General features: G+C 36.8%; 1 protein-coding gene across 2 annotated transcripts in view; it reads left to right on the forward strand.

Moving 5' to 3' along the window:
* LCORL (ligand dependent nuclear receptor corepressor like) overlaps nt 1–25,324 on the forward strand; it is a 210,617-nt gene that overhangs the window by 72,352 nt on the left and 112,941 nt on the right. For both annotated transcript variants that reach the window (XM_004375153.2, XM_004375154.2), the window contains exons 3-4: nt 12,223–12,302; nt 13,365–13,494. In XM_004375153.2, the coding sequence (XP_004375210.1) occupies nt 12,223–12,302; nt 13,365–13,494 (210 nt within the window). The remainder of the gene's footprint in view (nt 1–12,222; nt 12,303–13,364; nt 13,495–25,324) is intronic.

Below are 25,324 nucleotides of genomic sequence, written 5' to 3' on the forward strand. Positions count from 1 at the left end.
CCCCATAGGGTTTCCAAGAAGCTTCTGGTGGATTTGAACTGCCGACCTTTTGTTTAGCAGCCAAGCTCTTAACCACTGAGCCACGAGGGCTCCAAGTTACATCCAGTATGTGGAAAATCTCATGGTTCAGAAGTTGAGTTCCCTGATTGCAAAGACTGTCACATATCCAAGATAGATTAGATAAAATAATTGGAGACAGACTTTAACTACTAGAATATATATCCAGGTTGGAAAGGTTTATATTTGTTAGACATTTATTATTTTCATTATCACATTGCTCTTTTTTAATAAGGCTGTTCCTATAATGTACATAATTTGACGCTTTTTGAGCATATACCTTCATGTATTAAAATTTAAAAAATTCAGTTTTAGAGAGGAATATCTGATTCATTGTCAAATTTTGTTTGTGAGATTAAATGAATGTGTTTTAATAAATATTCATTTAATTTTTAATGACACCAAAGATAATCTTGGGGGAAGAAAAAATCTGAGAAAGAGCTGAACTTTTAAAAATCTTTTCCCATATGTGAAAAATGTATCCCACCATCATTTATTTGTAGTCAAATTCAAAAGCTACTCTCAAATGGATAATTATTAAATATTAGCAAAGCAAAGATTTTTAAATCCAGCAAAATTTAATGATTTACATATAATGAGTTTATTATTCAGTACCAGTTAACTGTGTAGTCATTTATTTTAACTATTTCTTCAAGATCTACTACTAAAATTAATTATAATAATCTCAGCATACCTCAATTTTTATCTTCCAACTGGTAGTTGTCTTAATTAATCCAAAGCTATTGTCTGTGTCTTTTATACTGCATGGATCTGGGAATGGGTCAACATGTTCAGTATTAAAACTTCATGAAACCTTATAACCATTTTTCAGAAATACCCTTCTTCATACCTACCTGCTTAAAAAAAAAAAATACCAGTGCTAGATTCCTTTCATAGCTCCTATTCATAGGCCAATAATAAAAAAGCATAAAATTTCTTTGACGTATCAAAATTACGTTACGCCTGGCATATGAGTCAAGTTTCTGCTATAATAATATTGCATAACAAACAACTGCACACACTCGAGGGTACTCTGGTTCAGCTGGACTCTGGGCTTAGCGTGGGATCCTGTTTCTCTACATGCCTCCAGGAGCCAGAATGAAGGAATAATGACTATCTGGGGAAGTTCTTTTAATACTGGAGGGTCAAGAGGACTGTGGGAGACTTACCGTGCCTCCTAAAACCTCAGCTTGGAATGGCACACTGCCACTTTTTCACTTCCATTCAATTGGTCACAGCAGATCTGCCTCTCTAGTGAAGGCATTACAATTCTACCTCATGGGTTGTGAATGTATGATTCTGCTACAGGGAAAGGTTGAAAACAGTAGGCCTACACAGCTACAATTCTATAAGGATGAGTTTTTAATTGTATAGATTGCTTAAGATTTTTGATTTGTTAGCTTGTTTCACAAAAAGTGATTTTTTTTTTATTGTAGTTTAGATGAAGGTTTACAGAACAAAGTAGCTTCTCTTTAAACAGTACGTACATTGTTTTATGACATTTGTTAACAACCCCATGACATACCAGTACTCTCCCTTCTCAACCTTAGGTTCCCTATTACCAGCTTTCCTGTCCCCTCCTGCCTTCTATTCCTTGCTGCTGGGCTGGTGTGCCCCTTTAGCCTCATCTTGCCCTGTGGGCCTGTCTGATCTTTGGCTAAAAGGTGAACCTCTGGAGTGACTTCATTACTGAGCTAAAAGGGTGTCCAGGAGACATACTCTCGAGATTTCTCCAGTCTCTGTCAGGCCAGTAAGTCTGGTCTTTTTTTGTGAGTTAAAATTTTGTTCTACATTTTTCTCCAGCTCTGTCCAGGACCCTCTATTGGGATCCCTGTCAGAGCAGTCAGTGGTGGTAGCCAGACACCATCTCGTTGTACTGGACTCAGTAGTGGTAGTTGTGGTCTGTTAGTCCTTTAGACTAATCTTTCCCGTGTATCTTTAATTTTCTTCGTTTTCCCTTGCTCCTGAAGGAGCGAGACCTGTGGAGTATCTTAGATGGCCGCTCACAGGCTTTTAAGACCCTAGACGCTACTCACGAAAGTAGAATGTGGAACATTTTCTCTTTAAACTGTGTTATGTCAGTTGTTCTAGATGTTCCCTGAGACTGTGGTCCCTGCAGCCCTCAGCCCAGTAATTCAGTCCCTAAGGGAGTTTGGATTTGTCCATGGAGCATCAATGACCTTACCTTGAACAAATTGTGCTGGTTTCCCCACAACTGTGTACTGTCTTACCCTTCACCAAAGCTGCTGCTTATCTATTGTCTATTTAGTGTTTTTCCACCTCCACCCCTCCGCTCCCTCTTAACCATCAAAGATTGCTTCTTTTTGTGTGTAAACCTTTTCATGAGTTTTAACAGTGGTGGTTTCATACAATATTTGTTCTTTTGTGATTGACTTATTTCACTCAGCATAATTCCCTCCAGATTCATCCATGTTATGAGATGCTTCGCAGACTCATCATTGTTCTTTATCATTGCATAATACTCCATTTTGTGTACGTACTATAGTTTATCCATTCATCTGTCGATGGGCATCTGGGTTGTTTCCATCTTCTTGCTATTGGGAACAGTGCTACAGTGAACATGGGTGTGCATATGTCTATTCATGTGACGGCTCTTATTTCTCTAGGCTATATTCCTAGGAGTGGGATTGCTGGATCATATGGTATTTCTATTTCTAGCTTTCTAAGGAAGTACCGTATCGTTTTCCAAAATGGTTGTACCATTTTGCATTCCCCCCAGCAGTGCATAAGAGTTCCAGTCTCTCTGTTATTTTCTGTTTCTTTGATTTGTGCCAGTAATGCCAGGGTGAGATGGTACCTCATTGTGGTTTTGATTTGCATTTCTCTAGTGGCTAGTGAGCTCAAGCATTTCCTCATCTGTCTGTTAGCCGCTTGAATATCTTCTTTGGTGAAGTGTTTGTTCCTTTCCTTGCCCATTTTTTAATTGGATTGTTTGTGTTTTAGAGGTGTTGGCTTTTCCTGTAGATTTTGTAGATTAGACCTTTGTCTGATTTGTAATGTCCAAACATATTTTCCCTGTCTGTAGGTTCTCTTTTTACTCTTTTGGTGAAGTCTTTTGATGAGCATAAGTGTTTAATTTTTAGAAGATCCCAGTTATCTGGCCTATCTCCTGGAGTTTGTATGTTGTTAGTTACGGTTTGTATCTTGTTAATTCCATATATTAGAGTCTGTAGCGTTGATCCTGTTTTTTCTTCTGTGATCTTTATAGTTTTCGGTTTTGTATTTAGGTCTTTGATCCATTTTGAATAAGTTTTTTGTGTATGGTGTGAGATATGGGTCCTGTTTCATTTTTTTGCAGATGGACATCCATTTTTGCAGATGGACATCCAATTTTGCGAGCACCGTTTCTTAAAAAAGATTGTCTTTTCCCCATTCGCTGGACATTGGGCCCTTGTCAAAGATCAAGTGACCGTAGGTGGATGGATTTACATCTGGGTTCTCAGTTCTGTTCCGTTGGTCAGTGTATCTGTCGTTGTACCAGTAACAGGCTATTTTGACTTTTGTAGCTGTATAGTAGGTTCTGAGGTCAGGTAGTGCAAGTCCTCATACTTAATTCTGCTTCTTCAATAGTGCTTTAATTATTTGGCGCTTCTTTCCTTTCCATATGTCATGGATTGAATTGTGTCCTCCAAAAATATGTCAACTTGGCTCGGTCATGATTCGAAGTATTGTATAATTGTGTACCATTTTGTAATCTGATGTGATTTCGTTATCTGTTGTAAATTCAATCCTATAATAAGATGGACTAGCGGCAGTTATACTGATGAGCTATACAAGACAGGATAATGTCTTAAGCCAATCTCTTTCGAGATATAAAAGAGAGAAACGAGCAGAGACAATGGGAGCACGTCCTTTGGACTTGAGGTTCCTGCGCTGAAATGCTCCTAGACCAAGGGAAGACTGATGCGTCACAAGGGCCTTTCTCCAGAGCTGACAGAGAGAGAAAGCCTTCCTCTGGAGCTGATGCCTTGAATTTGAACTTGTAGCCTACTAGTCTGTGAGGGAATAAACTTCTCTTTGTTAAAGCCGTTCACTTGTGGTATTTCTGTTATAGCAGCACTAGATGACTCAGACACCATATAAAGTTAATGCTTAGTTTTTTCATCTCTTTAAAGAATGTCGTTGGTATTTGGATTGCAGTTGCATTGTATTTGTAAATTGCTTTGAGTATAATTGTCATTTTCACAATGTTGACTCTACCTATCCATGAGCATGGTATGTTTTTCCATTTATGTAGATCCCTTTTGGTTTCTTGCAGTAGTGTTTTGTAGTTGTCTTTGTATAGGCCTTTTACATCCCTGGTTAGATTTATTCCTAAGTATTTTATTTTTTTAGGGGCTATGATAAATTGTATTGTTTTCCTCATTTCTGTTTCATCGTTCTCTTTATTGGTACATAGGAATCCAACTGACTTTTGTATGTTTATCCTGTATCCTGCTACTCTGCTGAATCTTTCTGTTAGTTCCAGTAGTTTTCTTGTGGAGTCTTGGTTTTCCTATGTATAGTATCATACCATCCGCAAATAGGGAAGGTTTAACTTCTTCGTTACCAATTTGGATGCTCTTTATTTCTTTTTTTGCCTTATTTCTCTAGCTAGGACTTCCAGCACAGTGTTAAATAGGAGTGGTGATGAAGGGCATCCTTGTCTTGTTCCTGTTTTCAAGGGGAATGTTTTCAGCCTCTCTCCATTAAGAATGATGCTGGCCATTGGTTTTGCATAGATGCTCTTTATTATGTTGAGAAATTTTTCTTCTGTAGATGTTTTTATCAGGAATGGGTGATGGACTTTGTCGAATGCCTTTCCTGCATCAATTGAGATGATCATGTGATTCTTTTCCTTCCTTTTATTTATGTGGTGGATTACGTTGATTGATTCTCTAATGTTGAACCATCCTTGCATACCTGGTATGACTCTTACTTGGTTGTGGTGTATTTTTTTTTGATTTGTTGAGAATTTTTGCATGTATATTCATGAGAGATAGTGGTTTGTAATTTTCTTTTTTTGTGGCATCTTTGCCTGGTTTTGGTATCAGGGTTATGCTTGCTTCATAGAATGAATTTGGAAGTCTCGCTTCCTTTTCTGTGTTCTGCAATAGTTTGAGTAGTACTGGTATAAGCTCTTCTCTGAATATTTGGTAGAATTCTCCAGTGAAGCCATCTGGGCCAGGGCTTTTTTCTGTTGGGAGTTTTTTTTATTATCTTTTCAGTCTCTTCTGTTGTTATGGATCTGTTCAGATTTTCAACATCACTTTGTGTTAGCTTGAGTAGGTAGCGTGTGTCTAGAAATTTATCCATTTCCTCTAGATTTTCAAATTTGTTGGGGTATAGTTTTTCGTAATACTCTGTTACGATCCTTTTTATTTCAGTGGAGTCTGTTGTAATGTCCCCCATTTCATTTCTTATTTCGGTGATTTGCATCCTCTCCTGTTTTTCTTTTGCCAGTCTGGCCAGTGGTTTGTCAATTTTGTTTATCCTTTCCAAGAACCAACATTTGATTTTGTTGATTCTTTCTATTGTTTTTCTATTCTCTATTTCATTTATTTCTGCTCTGATCTTTATTATTTCCTTTCTTCTGTTGTGTGGGCTTTTTTTTTTTTTTTTTTTTTTTTTTTTTTGCTGTTCTCTTTCTGTTTGAGTTGTGTAGTTAATGTTTGATTTTGTCCCTTTCTTCTTTTTTGATGTGTGCATCTATTGTCCTCTGAGGACTGCCTTTGCTGTGTCTCAGAGGTTTCGGTATGATGTGTTTTCATTCTCATTTGATTCTAGGAATTTTTTGATTCCATCTCTGATTTCTTCTATTACCCAGTGGTTTGTAAGCTTTGTAAGCAGGGGGTTACTCGTTTTCCATGTAATTGATTTTTTTTCCTTGCTCTTCCTTTTGTTAATTTCTAGCTTGATGGCATGGTCAGAGAAGATACTTTGTATTATCTCAGTGTTTTGGAGTTTGTTGAGAGTTGCTCTGTCGCCTAAGATGTGGTCTGTTTTGGAGAATGTTCCAGGTGTGCTGGAAAAGAATGTGTACTTTGCAGCTGTTGAGTCGAGTGTTCTATAAATGTCTATGAGGTCAAGTTCGGTAATTGTGCCCTTAGGTCTTCTGTATCTCTGCTGAGTTTCTTTGTAGATGTTCTGTCCTCTATGGAGAGTTGTGTTGAAGTCTCCTACTATTGTCATGGAACTGTCAATTTCTCTTTTCAATGCTGTTAGATTTTGTTTTATGTATTTTGGAGCCCTGTCGTTGGGTGCGTAGTTGTTTATTATGGTTGTGTCTTCATGTTGGCTCTTCCCTTTAATCTCTATATAGTGTCCTTCTTTGTCTTTAATGGTAGATTTTGTTTTAAAGTCTGTTTTATCTGAGATTAGTATTGCCAGTCCTGCTCTTTTTTGGTAGCTGTTTGCTTGTTACATTTTTTTCCATCCTTTGATTTTTAATAAATTTATGTCCTTGTTTCTAAGGTGTGTCTCTTCTGGACAGCATGTTGATGAATCCTGTTTTTTTTAATCCATTTTGTCACTCTCTGTCTCTTTATGGGTGCATTTAGGCCATTTACATTCATTGTAGTTATTGATAGGTGTGAATTTATTGTTGTCATTTTGTCGTGCTTTTTTTTGTGGTGCTGACGTTTTCTTTGTTCCTCTTACTCTCTGGTGCTGAATACCTTTTGTTTATGTATTTTTCTTTTCATTTCTTTTGTTTTTGGAGATTTTGTTTTTACTGAGACTTTCTTTCTTTTTTATTTTGATGAGTAGGTTTGTTAACTTTCTTTGTGGTTACCTTGACATTTACCCTTATCTTCCTAGGTTTGAACCAGTCTATTATCACTTGGTATCACCTTGCTTTCCTTTCCATTAGAAGATTCTATACCTACACCGTTTATTCCCTCTTTTATTGTTCTGATGTTGTTGTCATTTACAGATTAACCTGTCTGGTTCCTTGTTGTAATTCTTTTGGTTTTGGATATTCCTTGAGAGTTCATTTCCTATGTTGGCATCTGGCTGGTACAATCCTGCATCCTAGATTCATTCTGTAGTTTGTTCTCAGACCGAAGGATTCCCTTTAGTAATTCTTGTAAGTTTGGTTTGGTTTTTACATAGTCCCTTAATTTCTGTTTTTCTGGAAATGTCTTAATTTCACCATCACATTTGAAAGAGAGTTTTGTAGGATATATTATTCTTGGCTAGCGATTTTTTGCTTTCAGGGTTTTATATATGTCATCCCATTGCCTTCTTGTCTGCATGGTTTTTGCCGAATAACCCGAGCTTAGTCTTACTGTTTCTCCTCTGTATGTGACTTTTTGTTTTTCTTGAGCTGCTCTCAGAATTCTCTGTCTGTCTTTGGTTTTAGTGAGTGTGATTATGATATGTGTTTTAACCATCTAGTGCTGCTATAACAGAAGTACCACTAATGGATGGCTTTAACAAAGAGAAGTTTATTCTCTCACAGTCCAGTAGGCTACCAGTCCAATTTCAGGGCATCTGCTCCAGGAAAGAGCTTTCTCTGTAGGCTCTGGAGGAAGGTCCGTGTCATCAATCTTCCCTTGGTCTGGGAGCTTCTCTGCGTAGGAACCTCAGGTCCAAAGGACATGCTCTGCTTCCGGCACTGCTTTCTTGGTTGTGTGAGGTTACCATGTGTCTTTGCTTGCTTCTGTCTTTTATACCTCAAAAGAGGTTGGCTTAAGACACTATCCAATCTTGTATACCTCATCAGTATAACTGCCGCTAATCCATCTTATTACGTCACAGTGATAGAGTTTACAACACATAAGGAAATCACATCAGATTACAGAATGGTACACAACCATACAATACTGGAAATCATGACCCAGCCAAGTTGACATATATTTTGGGGGGACACAATTCAATCCTTGACAATATGCCTTAGTGATTTTCTTTTGGACTCTGTCCTATATGGGGTTTGTTGAGCTTCTTGGATTGTCAGCTTTTTATCTTTCATTGTATTGGGGAAGTTTTCTGTCAGCAATTCTTCAATGATCCTCTCTGTGTTTTCTGTTTTCTCCCCTTGTTCTGTAACTCCAGTCACTCACAAATTTTTGCTTTTGATTGTATCTGTCATAATTCTCAAGGTTTCTTCATTTTTCTTCATTCTTTTTTCTGATTTTTCCTCAAACAGTTTTATTCAAGTGATTGTCTTCAATTTCGTTGATACTGTCTTCTGTCTTTTGAAACCTGCTCCTCAGCCCCTCTATGACACTGTCCGTTTCTGAAATCTTGTTGTTTATCTTTTGGATTTCTAATTGTTGTTTTTGTATGATTTCTAGTTAAAAATTTATTTTGTCATTTTGTTCCTGTATTATTTTCCTGTATTCCATTTTTTTGTCTATATTTTCCATGAATTTATCTGCCTTTTCCATGAATTTGTCTATTTTTTCCTCATTTTTGTCTTCTCTTTGCTTCAACTCTTGGATTGCTCTGAATATTAGGTATTTGAATTCCCTATCAGGTAATTCTAGTGCCTTTTGTTCTACTGGAAAGTCATCTGGTGTTTTATTTTGGATGCCTACTGGAACCATCTTGTCCTGTTTTTTTAATATGTTTTGGTATTGTTTGCTGCCTTTGGGGCATTCAGTAGTTATTTTCCTCGTTTATTGATTGGAGATTTGTTTATTTCATCCTGCTTTTTGGTTTTATTTGGTTATGCCTGAGCAGGCGGGCTATGCATTCTTTGTTGTTTGCTTGTCTGTAGGCATGATACTTTTCGCTTCTTTGCCCAATGGGCAGTGTCAGTCACTCAGCTATGGTGCAGCAGGGCAGGTCCAGCTGAAGGGGAGTTGCTAGGATGGGTTGTTTGTGGCACGTACTAGGGCTCATAGGGCGTGCCATGAATCAGTGCAGGGCAGGTTCCAGTAGGCTGTGCCTGTGCTTCTTGGGTGTGATGTTCAGCGCACAGTGCAGATAGGCCGGAAGGAGGGGGGAGATTGTGATGTGTGGGGCTAAAATGGGTATGGGAAAGAGGAGAGAAACAGGAGCCAAAAACAAACAAAAAAGAGTGCTAAGGAAGCGCGCCATTAGAGTGGAGAGATGAGTAACCGAGATATAAGGAAGAAATAGAAAATAAATAAATAAAAACTTTTTTTAAAAAAAAATGCCCCCAGGGATCCCACCAGCACGGCTGTGCAGACTGGGGAAGCGACTCCCAAGCTGTGCAGTAAGTACAGTCTGGCCAGAAGGATTGGAGATGATACACAGCCCCAGGTATTCAGAAGACAGGATAAGCAGGTAAGTAGAAAGAGATGAGAAACCGAGAAATGAAGAAAAATGAAAGGGAAGAAAAGAGAAAACAAAGCCGCAGGGATCCCACCAGCGTGGCCACATGGACCGGAGAAGCAGTTCCCCAGCTGAACAGCGTTTTACCACCTGTCAAGGAGAAGCAAAGATGGCACGTGAAGTCAGATGTTCAAAAGAAAGGAGAAGGAGGAGGAGGCGAGAGGCAGGGAAAAAACCATAAGAGGCTGAAAAAAGCAACAACACCAACAAAGAAATGACAGTGAAGAAGCCAGCCGGTATGGGCTGGGCAAGAATCTGTGCGACACAGAACCAGCGCCTCTCGTCCTGTGGTCGCAGTCCCCTGAGAAGCATCGACTTGGCCCTCCAGGAAGCTGGGAATTGACCTGCCGAGAATCTCTGGATCAGCCCACTTGGAAGCAGTAAATCAGCCCTCTGGGAAGCCGGGAATCCGCCTGCCAAGAAGCTGCAGATCTGCCAGACAGGAAGCGGCGAAGATTGAGCAGAGGGAGGTAGGGTGGCGGGTGGTGAAACGTGTCTTGCTTGTTATTGGGTGCTCTGTTTCCTGCTGGGAACTCCATGAATCTGCTTTGCCGTACTCCCTGTCTCCTGATATCTGTGGATCCGTGCCGCGTTAAGTGATAGAGGACCTCCGCTCGTAACTCTCTTCGCTCTCTGTTCTCTGTCAGTTTCTTATTCCATTCGGTGCTTAGTTGAGTTGTTTGTCTCTTCATTTGACGCTTAGGGTTCCAGGATTGATGTTTCTCTCTGTTTTACTTAGTTTTTTGGGTCTTTGCTGTGGCAGGATGGCATGGTGCTTTTGTCTATAGCACTATGTTTAAATACCAAAAAGTAATCTATTTTTTAAACCGACATTTAATCAAAGTTATCTGCTCTCTGCAAACTAATCTTATTAAATACATGTGTGATGGTCTTGAACCTGTTGCCATCGAGTTGATTTTGACTCATATCAATCCTATAAGACAGAGTAGAACTGCCCCATAGGGTTCCCAAGGCTGTAATCTTTACAGAAGCATACTGACACATCTTTCTTCTGCAGAGTGGCTGGTGAATTCGACCCACCAACCTTTTGGTTAGCAGCCGAGCACTTAAGCATTATCCCACCAGGGCTCTTTTGTGTGATGGTACAAGACTAAAATAAGAATTAATGATTCTGCTTTCTTAATTATTATCCTTTGCATGGTGCTTTGTAGTATGTAAATCATTTCCACGTTTTTTTCATTTGATCTACAAATGAGATTAGTGATGTGATCCTTATTTTACAGATGAGGCAATTAAAACAAAAACTTTGTGGCTTGATGAGATGACAACTAATAAGCAGTATTTTATTCCAGATATTCAGAGACTCCAAATCCAGTGATCTTTCCATTACCCGTATACTAGATCTTATGTTCCCATTCCCTTATTTTTTTAAGTTCAGGTAAATATTAGAACTATTTGTGGACCACCGCTGCCAAAACACAATACGGGCAGTATTTCGTTCTGTTGTACCTAGAGTTGCTATGTGTCAGAACTGACTCAGCAGCACCTAATAATAACACTGCCAAAATCAAAGAGGGGAGATATCATTATACTCTCTATGTTTCAACAAATGATGTGTCTTCTATTCTGACCTATATAGCTGGATTGATACAAGAGAGTCTTTGGGGCTGATCCTAACTAATATTCACTCATTATCATTCCAGAAAAAAGTAAGCTTATTTTCCATGCAGTTTGGCAGAAACATGTATTCAGCTTTACTATATATTTCAAAAATATGGGAGTAAATTACTGTGGTACGCCAGTGCTTTTCAGATTAGTGTAGCTGCCTCACATGATAATGATTTTATGTATTTGAGGTTCAGCATATGAATGTGTTGGGAAAAGAAATCGAGGGGAGTTTCTTTTGCATGGAGTAAGTTTGAAAATCACTGTCTATAGCCAGTACAGTTAGAATGACATTGTTATTATACTTTTCATAAAATTGCTTTAGCAGAAAAGTGTTTTTGTTTTCCAGAAACCGTATAATTTATTACAGCAGTTAAATTATAAAGAACAGACAGTATTGTGGGAAAAAAAATCTGTGTATGTGTTGAATAATATAACTTATTGTTTATCTCCTTTTTATTCTAACTCTTGTGACAAAGTCTCTGAACAATTATAATAAAAATCTGATCTGGCTTATTATCTATGGATTTCTACTTGTTTTCTTGGGTATTACTTCATTTTCTCAAATCTGTGACCTTTTCTGGTCCTTTCCTCCATTTCCCTGGTTGTATGTTGCTTTTCGTGATGTGCAAAATTTATTCCTTTCTTCCCCATATCTCCTTGTTTGTTCTGATTTCTTTCAGAGCTAAAATGAAAAATAGGATTAATGAACAATGATAAATTACATGTTTCAGAATGCTGAAAAAACAAGCCAGTTGCTGTCAAGTTGGTTCCAACTCATGGTGACCCCATGTGTGGCAGAGTAGAACTGTACTTCATAGGGTTTTCAATGGCTGTGGTCTTTCAGAAGTAGATCACCAGGCCTTTCTTCAAGGCACCTCTCGGTGGATTTGAATCACCAACTCTTTAGTTAGTAGCCAAGTGCTTAACTGTGCCACTCAGGGACTCCTTCAGAAGGCTAGATGATACCTAAAATCCTGTTGTTGGAAAGTTATTCATTTATAACCAGTTCATTATTCCCAGTTTGTCCCATAATAGTGCAAAATTACTCTCGTTTTAGCCTTCTGTGTTTATTCCTGTTCTTGATGTCATCAGTTAGATTTTAAAGTTAGGCCATTTCTCCTTACTGTTAGTTAGTTTTATTTTTATATAAGCCATTGAGGTTGTGGAGAGTGGTATTTTTATCTGTTTTAATAAAGTTAGTGAATTTAATGAGTATTTTTCCCTCTTTTAAAGACTGTGAACCAGAAGAGCTGACTGACTGGTCTATGGATGAAAAATGTTCATTTTGTAACCTACAGAGAGAAGCAGTCAGTGTAAGTTATAGTACTATGAAATTATTTCTAAATTAATTGCACAATTGTAACACAGTTCTTGTATTTTTAACTTAATTTGTTATGAAAATTTGTGATTAAACAGTGAAAGTCTAAGTACATGATACTGGTAATGAGAAGAATATGTTAAAGTCTAATGGTAGAAGTGTAACATTTAGCTTAACTCACAACTGAGGATTCCAGAAAACTCATCTTTTTTTGCTTATTTCATATTTCTTTCTTATAGTTCCCTGATTCATGAAGTTCAGTTTTGGTCTGTTCTGTATGTAGGTATAGCCTAGGGTGGGATTGGAGGCCTAGTTTGGTCTAAGATCACGTTAGAGTCCGATTTCTTAGGGATAAATTAGTAGGGGGATGATGTACTACTATTTTTTAGCCTTTCACTTACTCTTGAAGTCTTTTGGACATCAGAATTATTTCTTGTGTAAATTATTAAATGTCTACTATATACATGACATATGCTATGCAAGCAGCATCTTGTATGATAGGAAATCCTGATTCCTTTTATACTTTTGTGAGAAGGGCCAAGAAGAAAGGAGAACTCGAGAACTACATCCAGTTTGGTCAAATTAGTTGGTAGACTTATCTGCTTTGTTAAAAGTCTCTGAAAGGATTACGTTACTGACATACCAGATAGTATGTCCTACCTGTGGTAGGAGCCCTGGTGGTACACTGGTTAAGAGCTTGGCTGCTAAACAAAAGGTCAGCAGTTCGAATCCACCAACTGCTCCTTGGAAACCCGTTGGGGCAGTTCTACTCTGTCCCGTAGGGTGGCTATGAGTGCGAATCATAGCGATCTGCTCCTCCCTTTTTTTTTCTTTTTTCTTTTGACTGTTCTTTTGCTAAGGAGTAAAGCTAATTTGATTCTCTTATCGGAGCTGAAAAAAAATTTTTTTCCTGTCTCTTGTCCCAAATTTTATGTTCTGTCTATATAACTTGATAAATTTAAAAAGTTGGACAAATGAGCACTTAATTTCTTTTTGCCATTTTTAATGGAATTCCACTTTAAGTGATTTGTGTTCTATTATTTTTTACTAATTTTAGGATTGTATACCATCTCTTGATTCTTCACAGTCAACACCAACAGAGGAGCTATCATCTCAGGGCCAGTCCAACACTGATAAGATTGAATGCCAAGCAGAAAGTTACCTAAATGCACTCTTTCGAAAGAAAGGTAATATTAGCATGCTTTGTCATTTAAAATTTGCAATAGAGAACTAAAATGTTTAAATTTTTCTTGCACAGAAATATTTTATATGTAAATTGTACTTTGTTTCAGATTATTTCCATCTTTGTCTGTAATTTTTCTTCGTATTTTTAGAGACAGTAGGAATCTCAGTCATTGTAGTGCTAGTCTTCTAGTGATCATTCCTTTTCTTAACTCTGTTCTCAAATCTCTCTGACTCTGTTATACATTTTACTTGCCTACTTTAGGCACCTGTAAAATGTTACTTATGCTTCTAGTCTTCCTTATTCTGTTCTTCCCAAAGCTTAAAAAATGCTTTCAAGTTCAGTAAGTAACGGATATGCAGGCATGGATAATTTCATTTGTTTGTCATACAGTGTTTGTTGGCGGGCCCTTCACAGATCTCCACAAGTGTTTTTCATCTTGAAATAATACTTAACACTTATGCACTCTCTGTTCATTGGACTACGAGTGGTCTACTGTTGATACCCGATGGGGCTGACAGTAGGCTCAAAGAGCATGATACAGATACAAGGGTATGCTCAATCTGAAGGCACATTTTGGTTCGGTTCGAGCAGGACCACATAATGTCACGAGTCACGTGATTATAATTTATCTTCTTTTGTTCAGCTCTTTTCCTTCATCATTTATTCCATTTGCTTTAGCCTAGGAAACTCTATGGGGCAATTCTGTTCTGTCCTATCGGGTCAGTATGAGTTGGAATGACTCGATGGCACACAAAAACAGTAGAGTCCTCATTCTTTCCCTTCCCCCATCAGTTGTCTTCTCTTAGAAAATTTTTTTCCTCTCTTTTCTGTCCTACTCATCTTTCTTCCTCCAGTCAAACAGTACAATGCATCAAATAGGACAATGTTAATTTATTCACAGTCTTCTCATTTGGAAAAAAGAAACATAAGGAGAGTTCACATATTTTCTACTTTCCAAGAATAAGACCTGATATGAAATGGCAAATCACACTGGTGCTTTGATTCAGCATGAATTAAAGCAATCTGAAACAGATGATCACATGTCGATGACAATTATGGTACTACTTGGCGGGAGGAAGTGAAGAGAGATTTTAGCCTGGTAGCATTTAATAGCTGCCCAGATAGGTTCTACAAGGAATGGGAAGAGCAAGAAGAATCAAGTACTTGCATACCACTAATGAAACAGTTGCATCATGCTGTTGGGGAATCTCAATTGCTAAGATAGAATACCTGTCAGCACACCTTTGTTTCTCAAAGAAGTCTGGTTTGCAAGTACTCACTTTTGAGAATAAATCTTCAAACGTACTTTTCTGTAAGTTTAAAAATGAAGCCGTTTTCTATTATGAATCCCTTGATCCAAGAGTTTGTTTTGGCACGCTGAAGATTATGCAAAACTTATTGATGAAGCAATATTTTCATTTAAAGCACTCTTTAAGAAGGGTTTTAAAAAATAAAAAGCCCTCCAAAATGTCAACTACTTCGGGTTGGATTTTTCATGATGATTTCTGCTCAAACAAAACTGTGGTGCATATAAAAATGTGACAGATTTTTCTTTTGAAAATTTAGGATGATTAGAATTTATATGTAGCTATGAAATGCTGCTTGTTTTCACAGAAATACATTGAACAACTTTTGCATTTGTATAAACTGATTTAATTTAAAAATGTACTATTTAAGATGAATACCTGTCTTAGTTATCTAGTACTGGTGTAACAGAAATACCACAAGTGGGTGATTTGAAGGAACAGAAATTTATTTTCTCACAGCTTAGGAGGCTAGCAGTACAGATTCATGGTGCTGGATCTCAGGGAAGGCTTTGTCCCTGTGTTCACTCTGGGGCAAGGTCCTTGTCTCTTTTTAGCTTCTGTTCTTTGACGATTATGTGGCCTGTATATTCTCCTCTGTTTCTGCTTGCTTGCTTCCTTAATCTGCTCTTTTATGTCTCAGAAGAGACTCATTAAAGACATACACTACAATGTTATCGTCTCATTAATATAACAAAGAAAACTCATTCCAAATGGGATTATAACCATAGGTAATAAAAAAAAAATACCCATTGCCTTCGAGTTGATTTGCACTCGTAGCGACCCTGTAGGACAGAGTAGAACTGCCCCAAAGGGTTTCCAAGGAGCGGTTGGTGGATTCGAACTGCTGACCTTTCGTTTAGCAGCCAAGCTCTTAACCAGTGTACCACCAGGGCTCCTACCATAGGTACAGAGGTTAAGATTATAGCACATATTTTGTGGGGACACAATTTAATCCATCATAATACCTTGTCATAAAATATGTCTTTTAGTCAGCAGTATCTCACACATAAAAATTCAGCTAACGTTTTGAGGACCTCATGTTTGTCAAGTGCTACACACTGTTATTGCCGTCCAGTCAATTCCAACTCATAGGGACCCTATAGGACAGAGTAGAACTGCCCCATGGGGTTTCCAAGGCTGTAATCTTTCCTGAAGGCTGACTGTCACATCTTTCTCCTATGGAGCAGCTGGTGGGTTTGTACCATCAACCTTTTGTTTAGCAGCCGAGTACTTAACATTGTACCACCAGAGCTCCTTTGTTACCTGGGAATTGAGAGATAAGACACAGAATCTGCTCTTTTGGTCATGGTGTACAGCATTTGTTGTACACCATTTGTTGTACACCATTTGATTACCTTCCTTTTGGAAACTATATCTTTTTTTTTAACGTTGTGGTTTAGTTGAAAGTTTACAGAGCAATGTAATTTCTCATTCAAAAATTATACATAGATTGTTTCATAACATTGGTTGCAATCCCCACAATGTGTCAAAACTCTCCCCCTTTCCACCCCGGGTTCCCCATTTCCATTTGTCCAGTTTTCTTGCCCCTTTCTGCCTTCTCATCTTTGCTTTTGGGCAGGTGTTCCCTTTTATTTATTTTAAATTGACTTTTAAAAATGTCTTTTTATCAAAGTAATACATGCATAGGATTTTAGAATAAACTAGCACAGAGCAGCTTATTATGAAAAGAAGATAGGCAGCTGTCTCAGCCTTCCTCAATCCCAGTCCTGTTCCCCATAATAAACGGCAGGTAGTCCACTATTTACGGCAAGGTTCCTTTCCAATGACTCCATCGGAAGTTGCTTCTGACAGTCGAATAGCTTATTTTTTCTTTTCTTTTTTAATTTTCATTATTATTGCCATTTATTATCAGTATCTTTATAAATTAGATCTTTATCTTTGGAGTTGGAAACATTACATATAAACTTACAGATATATTATAGTACATACGTATATAAAAATACACAAATCATAAAAATTGACTGATGGTGAAGAAGAGTTGGATGACGTTGACGTTTTATCAGTTGCAGTAATAACTCTACTTTTGGAAGGTTCTGGACCATCTAGATTATCCCTGGGAATAGGGATGGCGTTTCTAGTCAGAAATTTAATGATAGCTGTCTGTGTGGTCGTTTTCTTTTTTCTTCATATATTTTGCAGTAACATCTCACTGCTTCCTTAACCTGCCTGTCGACTTTAGCAAAGTGATCAGCGTTTGGGTTCATGTTTTCAAGCAACTGAAGCCCCTGATTTACTGCAGAAAAACTCCAGCTAATCCTTTCACTAAAATTTTTTGAAGTCTCTCCTTCCTCTTCCTCATTATTTCTTCTTCAAAATCCATTAAGTCCTGATCTGTCAATTCCCCTTCTTTGTGATCTATGAGTGGTTCCACATTGGCAATATCAAATTCTAAATTCAGCATTCTTGCCATATGGATGATTTTTTCACCAATCTCTTCCATCATATTATCCTGATAAAATACTTCGAGTGTATTCACTTAACTCAGCAATTTTTTCCATATCCCCTGTGTGCATTTTCCCATAACTTCTTCCCAGGAAGATATACTAACAATAAGATGCACAGAAAACAAACACAAAAAAAATCGAAGGTTGAAAGTGCCATTAATCATAACTTGAATCTGTTGTAAGTCCGAGCTACGTGTACTTTTAACTTTTTAAACTGTTTATGTTAATAAGTATTCTTGTGGTCAGTTAGGACTGCCATGTTCGATAGTACTCTGCACAACCTATGCAACTGTCCATGACGGCCCTGTATTAGCTCCCTATCTCAAAATAATATGTGTTTACTACTATTTCTTGACATCAGTTTTAGACATTATCAGATACCCATTTCATCTTCTCCTACGTCTCTAGCTATGTCACTTTTTAAATACATATTTTTATTATATTATGATTTTATGTAATATACTTTAATTTCTTGTTTCAGCATAGACAATATATTTGATTCTCCATTTTTCAGGATGCAGATTTTTAGCATCTGTATCTTTCAATTTGCACTTTCTTTCCCTCTCATAATATCCACCTTTGGTCATTTGTTCTTTTACATCAAGCTTGATAACGTCTACAATCTATTCTGTACCCATATTTAAATCTTCTATGCTTTATCTACAGATTGATCCTAAAAGTTGATAATTAAAGTTGTCTACATGTTACAACTCTGTTCACTGAATAGCCAAGTAATTTATTTGTTTATTCTTTATATTCCTGAGGTTTCTAATGTTCTTTTTGTCCTCTTGCATTATGAACCATAATAGAATCTTTTATCTTCATGGGTACTTCAAATCTCTGAATTTCCCCTCTCTGCAAAGGTCTCCTGTGTCAGCCCTCTTTTCTCCTGCTCTTCAATATGGACTGACTGCTTTCTGGGTAGATTTCCCAGGAAGTCATTCTAGCACTATCTTGGCAAAGGTTGCAGGGAGAGACAGAATTGTGAGCCAGTCACACAGTCTACCACAGGCACCATTGGCCATGGTTAACTGCCACAGATATTCCTGGATTATTTTATTTCTTTAGAGAGAAACACTCCTTCTTTGTTTTTCCAGGTAAATACCTGGTTTCTGTTAAGGATCATACACATTTTAGAAAGCAGCCCTTGTCTATTGAACAATAAAGCAGTGTATCCAGTCATGCCTTATATAAAGCAAGCACTCAGTAAATATTTGAATGAATAAGCAAATGAATGAGTAAATGAAAAGAATCTGGTTTTTAAAGAAGGAGCACTTGGAAGGATCTGGCAGTTTAATATTTATCTTTTTTTTTTCCCCCTCCCAGATAGCTGAGACAGTTTCAGAGCCATATATGGAAATCTACCTATCTGCCCTGTATTCATTCTCCTGTTAACTGAAGTTGTTCAGTGAATATATTGAATTTTCATCTGTATAATACATGAGATATTAATTTAAAATTGTTTATTTTACTAAAAAATACTGCCATGCTGGATAACTTGCTTGAAAAATTCAGGATTTTGTAGTACATCTGTTTTAGAGCTTAAATGGAAACTATTTAATATTGACAAGGTGCTAAACAATATAAATTTTTACCAGCCATCTCACTTAAAAGGAAGGTGATTGACTTGACATACATGGAAAAATTCAGTCACAAAGGTGACTTTTTCCAGCTGTTGAAGGACTGTGTCCACTAACTTCAGTTTCAGTCTGGATTTGCAAACAGCCTACAATTAGAAAATATTTGCAGACAATTTTCTTTTCTAAAACATTTAAAAGCAGTAATTATTAACTATAAAAATAATATTAAAAAATAACTTGCTTGATTAAGCTCTTTGGCATAAATGAAAAATGGAAAAGCCATATGGGTTAGTATCATGTATTCTATTCATGAAATGAGGCCAACTGAATGGCTGCTTTAATAATCTTGGTTTGATTTCTAAAAGCTTTCTTATTATAAAATGATGAATTTGGTAATTCAGTAATTGCAGTAGCAAGTCTGTAATGTAGTAGTGGCATTGCATTTCTAAATTGTATAGTTTGGCTTCATCATTTTTGTTTGTTTAAATACTCTGCTGTATCTGTTATTGGGAGACTATTGTTGGAGGACCAGTGAGGTCTGTATTCATATCTTGGCCTGAATATACCTCATTATGTCTTTGCCATTAACCTCTTTGTAGTTCAACTAGTTATTTTTTCTCCCAGAGTGTCTATGGTAGAGAAGTGGAAAGGTTTCACAGGCCAATGAAGAAAGTTCTCGTTGTCATGGAGTGTTTCATGTTTAGGACACTTCTATTCTTGAGAGGTTAGATATCAGGAATAAGCTTGCCAAAGCACATTTGTGACATGAGTATCTAATCCCTGCATTTATTTTGAAAGGGTTATTCTACAGTGTAGACAGCAAGGAAGCTTTGCATAAAGTCAGATTTTTAAGCTTAATAAAATGAGTCCACAATAAGCTTTGTGTGCAAGCTCAGGGGGACTCCCTTAAATTCACTTCAGCTTTCTACGTTGGAGTAGCAGACTTCTATCCAACTATGGATAAAATTAAGAAGAAGATGGAGCAGGGGAGAAGGTTCTGCTAAGTTGGCAGTGGGCAGGGTATTAATATTTTTGTCTTTGCTTTACTAGTCTTGCCTGAAGAAATGAGAAGATAGTGGGCTTGTAAGTAGGGAGTGGTGCAAAAGGGTAGGGGTAGTAGTATTAGTAGCATCAGAATCTTTCTAACTTCGGGAGGACAATGACCAGCATCAGCACAAAGCAGATTCCTACGAGGTGGAAGTCAGACACACCTCCACTCTTCAACCTTTTTACCAATTCTGACACCAGCTGTCCCTCCCACAGCATTGGTCACACAGAACCCACAGACCATACTTACAGTTAAGTGGTTTATTAAGGAAGTAACGGTATAGCTTGGGATCTGGATCAGCAGGCTACAACTCAGGATCAGGAAGCATGCAGACAAAGCCTTCCTTCTTCAGTGCAGGACAGCTCCCTCAGCTGCTCTCAGTAGTGCAGACCTCCTCTCTGCCCCCTTAGGACAGGCTCTTTTCAGCCCCCTCAGTATAGGATCTTCTTGGCCTTGCTGCCTGTCACTGCCAGCCCTACCTCTGGGCCCCTTCTGGGCCTGTTGCCACTGGCTGTGCCCCTAATAATGATACAAATATAACAGAATTTGTTCTAAATTCTGCATCTATTTCTTGTGTAGTAAAAAAATTAATAATGGTGTAGAAAGTGAAATTATTTTGGAATGTGAAATTGTCACATCTGCAGATCCCATAAATAACAGAAATACAGGTCCTGCTTTGTGGAATAATTTTTCTTCTAATGATGTAAATTATTGGATCGAAAGAGAGCCAAGTGATTGTCAACATCACGGTGGAGCATTTGAAACTTCGTGTTGAAAATTTCTGGATGGCGAGAAAACAAGGTTCTATAGCCAGAATATGTTTCTTGGGTGTAAGTTAATAGTGAAATTATATGAGGGAGCGGCTACTGTATTCTCCATCAGTCAGCTCTGTATATTGTTTTGTTTGCATACTATCCAGTCCTAAATCATTTAATTCTCGATTTTCTACAGATGGATTTAGGCATTGGTACAACTTGAATATGGTTGATAGACATGAAAACAGTTCAATTCAGAGATTGTATGTTGTCATATTTAAACCAAAGACATGGTTTTGGCTTCACTCAAACTGGAAATAGAAATTAATGAAGAACATCAGTATTGGAAAGCTGTTTTGCAATGCATTAGTGCCGTCATTTTAATGATCTCTGAATGTGAGCTGTCTTTTGCAGGAAGAGATGAAGTGTTTGGGTCACCACAAAATAGAAGTTTTTTGAGTTTGCTTGAACTCGTTGCTTGCTTTGATCCGTTTTTAGCAGATGACATCTCAAAATATGGTAGCAAGAAAGGGCAATCCATTGTGTACGTCTGAAACAACATGTAAAGAATTAATAAACTTAAGTGATAAAGCTCCATCAACTATTTTCAGTGAAATAGATATAGCTCGCTATTTTAGTTTGTCTGTAGATTCCACTCCTGATTTTTCTCATATAGGTCAGCTAAGTATTGTTTTAAGATGCGTATGTGAGTCAGAATCGACTCCACAGCTACAGGTTTTTTTTTCTTTTTATCTCCAACACCTGGAAAACCCATTGAGCGATTTATCACATTTAGTACCATAAAAAGTCATACTGGTGAAGAAATTGCAGATCAGGTACTTAAGTATTTATGTGAAGTTTGCAAAATTGATTTTTCTAAGTGCAGAGGCTAGTCCTGTGACAATGCTGCCAATATTTCAGGCCATGATAAAGGCATGCAACAGAATATTTTAGAATGTAATGAATATGCCATTTTCATACCACGTGCTGCATAGCACAGTAGATTGTTGTATGGAAGCAGGTGATTTTTTTCCTACAGTTCAGTTACTCTACACGTTGTTTGCCGCCTCTATTTACCGATGGGCAGTTCTTAAAGTATATTTGGGCAATGATGGAGTATTAAAATGTCTTTCTAATACACGTTGGGAAGCACATGCTGTAGCAACGAGTGTAATCCTTGAATTGTACACTCAGATTTAGATGCCTTAGAAAATACTGCTGAAGACCACACACAACAAGGAGATACCAAAAGAGAAGCTGAAAACATCGTCAACAAAATGCAAACACTAGAGTATGTATTTATGTTGGTTATGTGGAATAATGTATTGCAGCCTTTTCATCAGACCAGTGGAGCTCTCCAAGATTCAAAAGTAAATTTAAAGATGTGCTTAGATCTTTACCAGTCATTAAATGGGGCATTTACATAATTAAAGAGAAGATACTGAAAAATTTGAAAACAACAAAACAAACACTGCTAAATACTGATTATCAAGCAGTTCACCATTGCAGAAGCATTAGAAAGAAACAAATAAATGACGAAAGTGCTCCAGAAGCATCGAGTGGCAGAGATCGGTTTTGTATAACCTCGTACTACACTATCATTGAAACACTTGAATCTTGCTTGAAAAGAAGGGTGAAAGTGTATGAAGTTCTTTCAAATAGATTTTTCCTTCTTAAACAATGTGGATATACCTGATGAAGAATGCACGAAGACATGCAAGAAATTAGTGCAGGCTTATCCCGATGACTTTAATATAAACCTTTATGAAGAAGTGCAACAAATTCATTCTTACATGAGAACTAAGTTTACAGATTCAGGACAGACAAGTTTTACTTATGTAGGCACGTATGATTCCATAACAGAAGATAATATACAATGCGTATTTCCCAATGTTGAAGCTGCTTTCGACATATTCCTAACTTTAATGATCACAAACTATACAACAGAATGCTCATTTTCATCCCTAAGGAGACTCAAAAACCCTCAGCATACAACAGTGATTCAAGAAATACTGGATTCATTATCCTTACTATGTGTGGAAGTGGATATTGTTTGGCAGCTTAATTTTGTTGAAATCATTGAAGAATTTGTAAGAGCAAAGAAAAGAAATGTTTTTAATTAGAACATGTAAGAGATGAAAAATCTATCCAAAAATAAAATACAGTAATTTGTTGTAATATTTGTTTTCTGATCATTAAATTTGCTTGTGTGGAATCGTCTTTATATTTGTTCATTTATAATTATAGCATTTATTATGAAATAAGCATGAAAATGGAAGTATCAGCTGTTTAGAGCAAAATTGGTGAAAGTCGATTTTTCATCAGATGAGATCAACAAAATTTTACATTGATTGTTGAAACTAAGTTCACTGAGTTGTTTTCTTTGTTGTAGAATATCTAGAATATTCTTTTTGTAGAAAATGTGGTATATAGTAAAAATCTTAGTTCCCTGCATCCACTAAAAATTTTATGATCCAGTTCATCTCATTCCACTAAAATGGCATATGCCACTTCTGTGTTCAATAGCTAATATTATAGTTGCATTTAAAAAGAAGTTATGTCATGGATAGGTAAGACACACATACATATATATGTGTATGTATGTGTATATACGTGTGTGTGTGTGCACTTATGTATAAGTCACGTATCCTGTTCTAATGCTTGAGTAAGCAGAGGAGAGGGCACTATAGATTATTAGTGCTTATGATACTGCGTGGTTATCTTTAGATGCGTAACAGTTCAGTCACTTGTGAGTCAAGTTGGAGCATATTTGGTGGCTTGGTATTTCATTGGTTATTTGGTGCCTTGAATAGGCTTACTTTACATAAAAAGTCAGTGTTCTTTTGCTTCCTGTCTGTTTAAACTGTTCAAACCAAATAAGGCTTGTTTCACTTGTTCCCTTACTTGGCACGTATGTATCAGGCAGAAGCAGTTTTTATATCTTAGCCAATTGTTCTTTGCCATTCTTGCAGTAGTAGAGTGTCTTAATTTTTACGACATGGATCTCTGGAATTAGTTGGGGGAAAAATACCATCCTACCTCACAGCTTCTGGAGATGGAGAAAAACATGTTACCATATTCTCATATAGGTATTGACTCTGCTTTACTCAAACTCTTTGTATTTGATATAGTCTGATATTTTTTATTAAATTGATGATAACTTTCAGATTTTAGTTATTAGTAAGGTTGAAAATAGTCCTTACATTTTCCAATGAGTCTTTTATTTAAGTGTTATGAATTCTCTTATGTATTGAAATGGGAGAATCATCTGGTTAAAAGAATCATCAGTATAATTAAAAAGTCTAAACTTAAGAACTATTTTTTTTTAAGTTCAGGAGACTGAAAATCTTTTCCTATGTGTTCTTGAAGGAATTACAATATTAGTGTTGAAAAATTGATACTATCATAGAGGAAAAAATTCTTTTTTTGGAAACATCAATTTGAACCATTATTTAAGAAATTTATAATACTTATAATAATTTAGAAAATTTTATTCTGCCAGTATAGTTACACTTACAGGAAGAATTATGCCGTAAGACTTATGTTATTATGAGAACAGGAAGAAATATACGCATTTGCAGACATACACACAGCAACTTTTGTTCACCCTAGAACTCATTATTCAGTCTCCTTTTCCTTTGAGTCATTTGTAATGGTAGTAGCTAGAAGTATCTATGATAATAACTTCTATTTTTTGATAGTGTGGAGTTAACCTGTGCTCCATTGCCCTATTAACAGTAATCAGTAAAAACTTGGTACTGTTTCAGCTAATTCAAGCATCTGGGTATCCAAGAGGTCTCCTACCAATGGTTGGGCGAGTATTCATGGATATTTAGTGACCTCTTTATTTGGGGATTTCTTGGTTTTCTTCAAGATCCTTTGAAAGATTGTAGTTTTTAAATTAAAAATTCTTATCAGTATTTTTGCTTTACTTCCCATCTTACCTTTGTTAATTCTTTTATTGGGAGTCCACCACTTTGCAGATTCAGTTAAGCATAAGAGTTTTTCTGCTTGTTCGTTTACTTGGGTTTTTATTGTTTATTATTTCTTGAATAAAGCAATTAGAGAAATTTTCAAGATGGCATGATGGGTCTAGAAGATAACAATATCTTTTAAATGGTCTTAACTCCTTTCTTTATGTGTGTGTGGTGAGAGAAAGACAGATAGAGAGTAAGGAGTGGGGGATATCTTCTGTTAACTCTACCTTGAAATGTAAAGAAATATGTAATATTTTTGAAGATAGGAAATATTTTTGAGTCTTTAGGATAACAAGTAAAATGTTGATAAAGTTTCTTGTTAGTGAAACTTTTATTTGACTCCTGAAAATTCCCTCAAACTTGGCCATTTTTAGGAATTCTGGATATTGGTAACTTTAGTTATTACTGATGCTTTAAATCTGTTGCTTAGTTTGAGAAATATATGCATGCTGTTCATTTTGTCAGTATATAAAGAATGTTTTAGTATTCTTACAGTAACTTGTTTATTGCCTTTCCCAACTTCTGGTTTTTGGAATGGTGATAATGATAAATGTTAGCTATTATTTATTGAGAACTTACGACCCGGGAAGATGATGTATTATACTATCATTTATGACTGAGCACTAAGTGTTTCCCCTTCCCCCAGTTTGGTATCAAAGATGAATTTTATTTTTCTGGCTTTATTAAAATACAGAGAAA

The sequence above is a fragment of the Trichechus manatus genome, unplaced genomic scaffold (assembly GCF_000243295.1).
Source record: "Trichechus manatus latirostris isolate Lorelei unplaced genomic scaffold, TriManLat1.0 scaffold00034, whole genome shotgun sequence".
Lineage (NCBI taxonomy): Eukaryota > Metazoa > Chordata > Mammalia > Sirenia > Trichechidae > Trichechus > Trichechus manatus.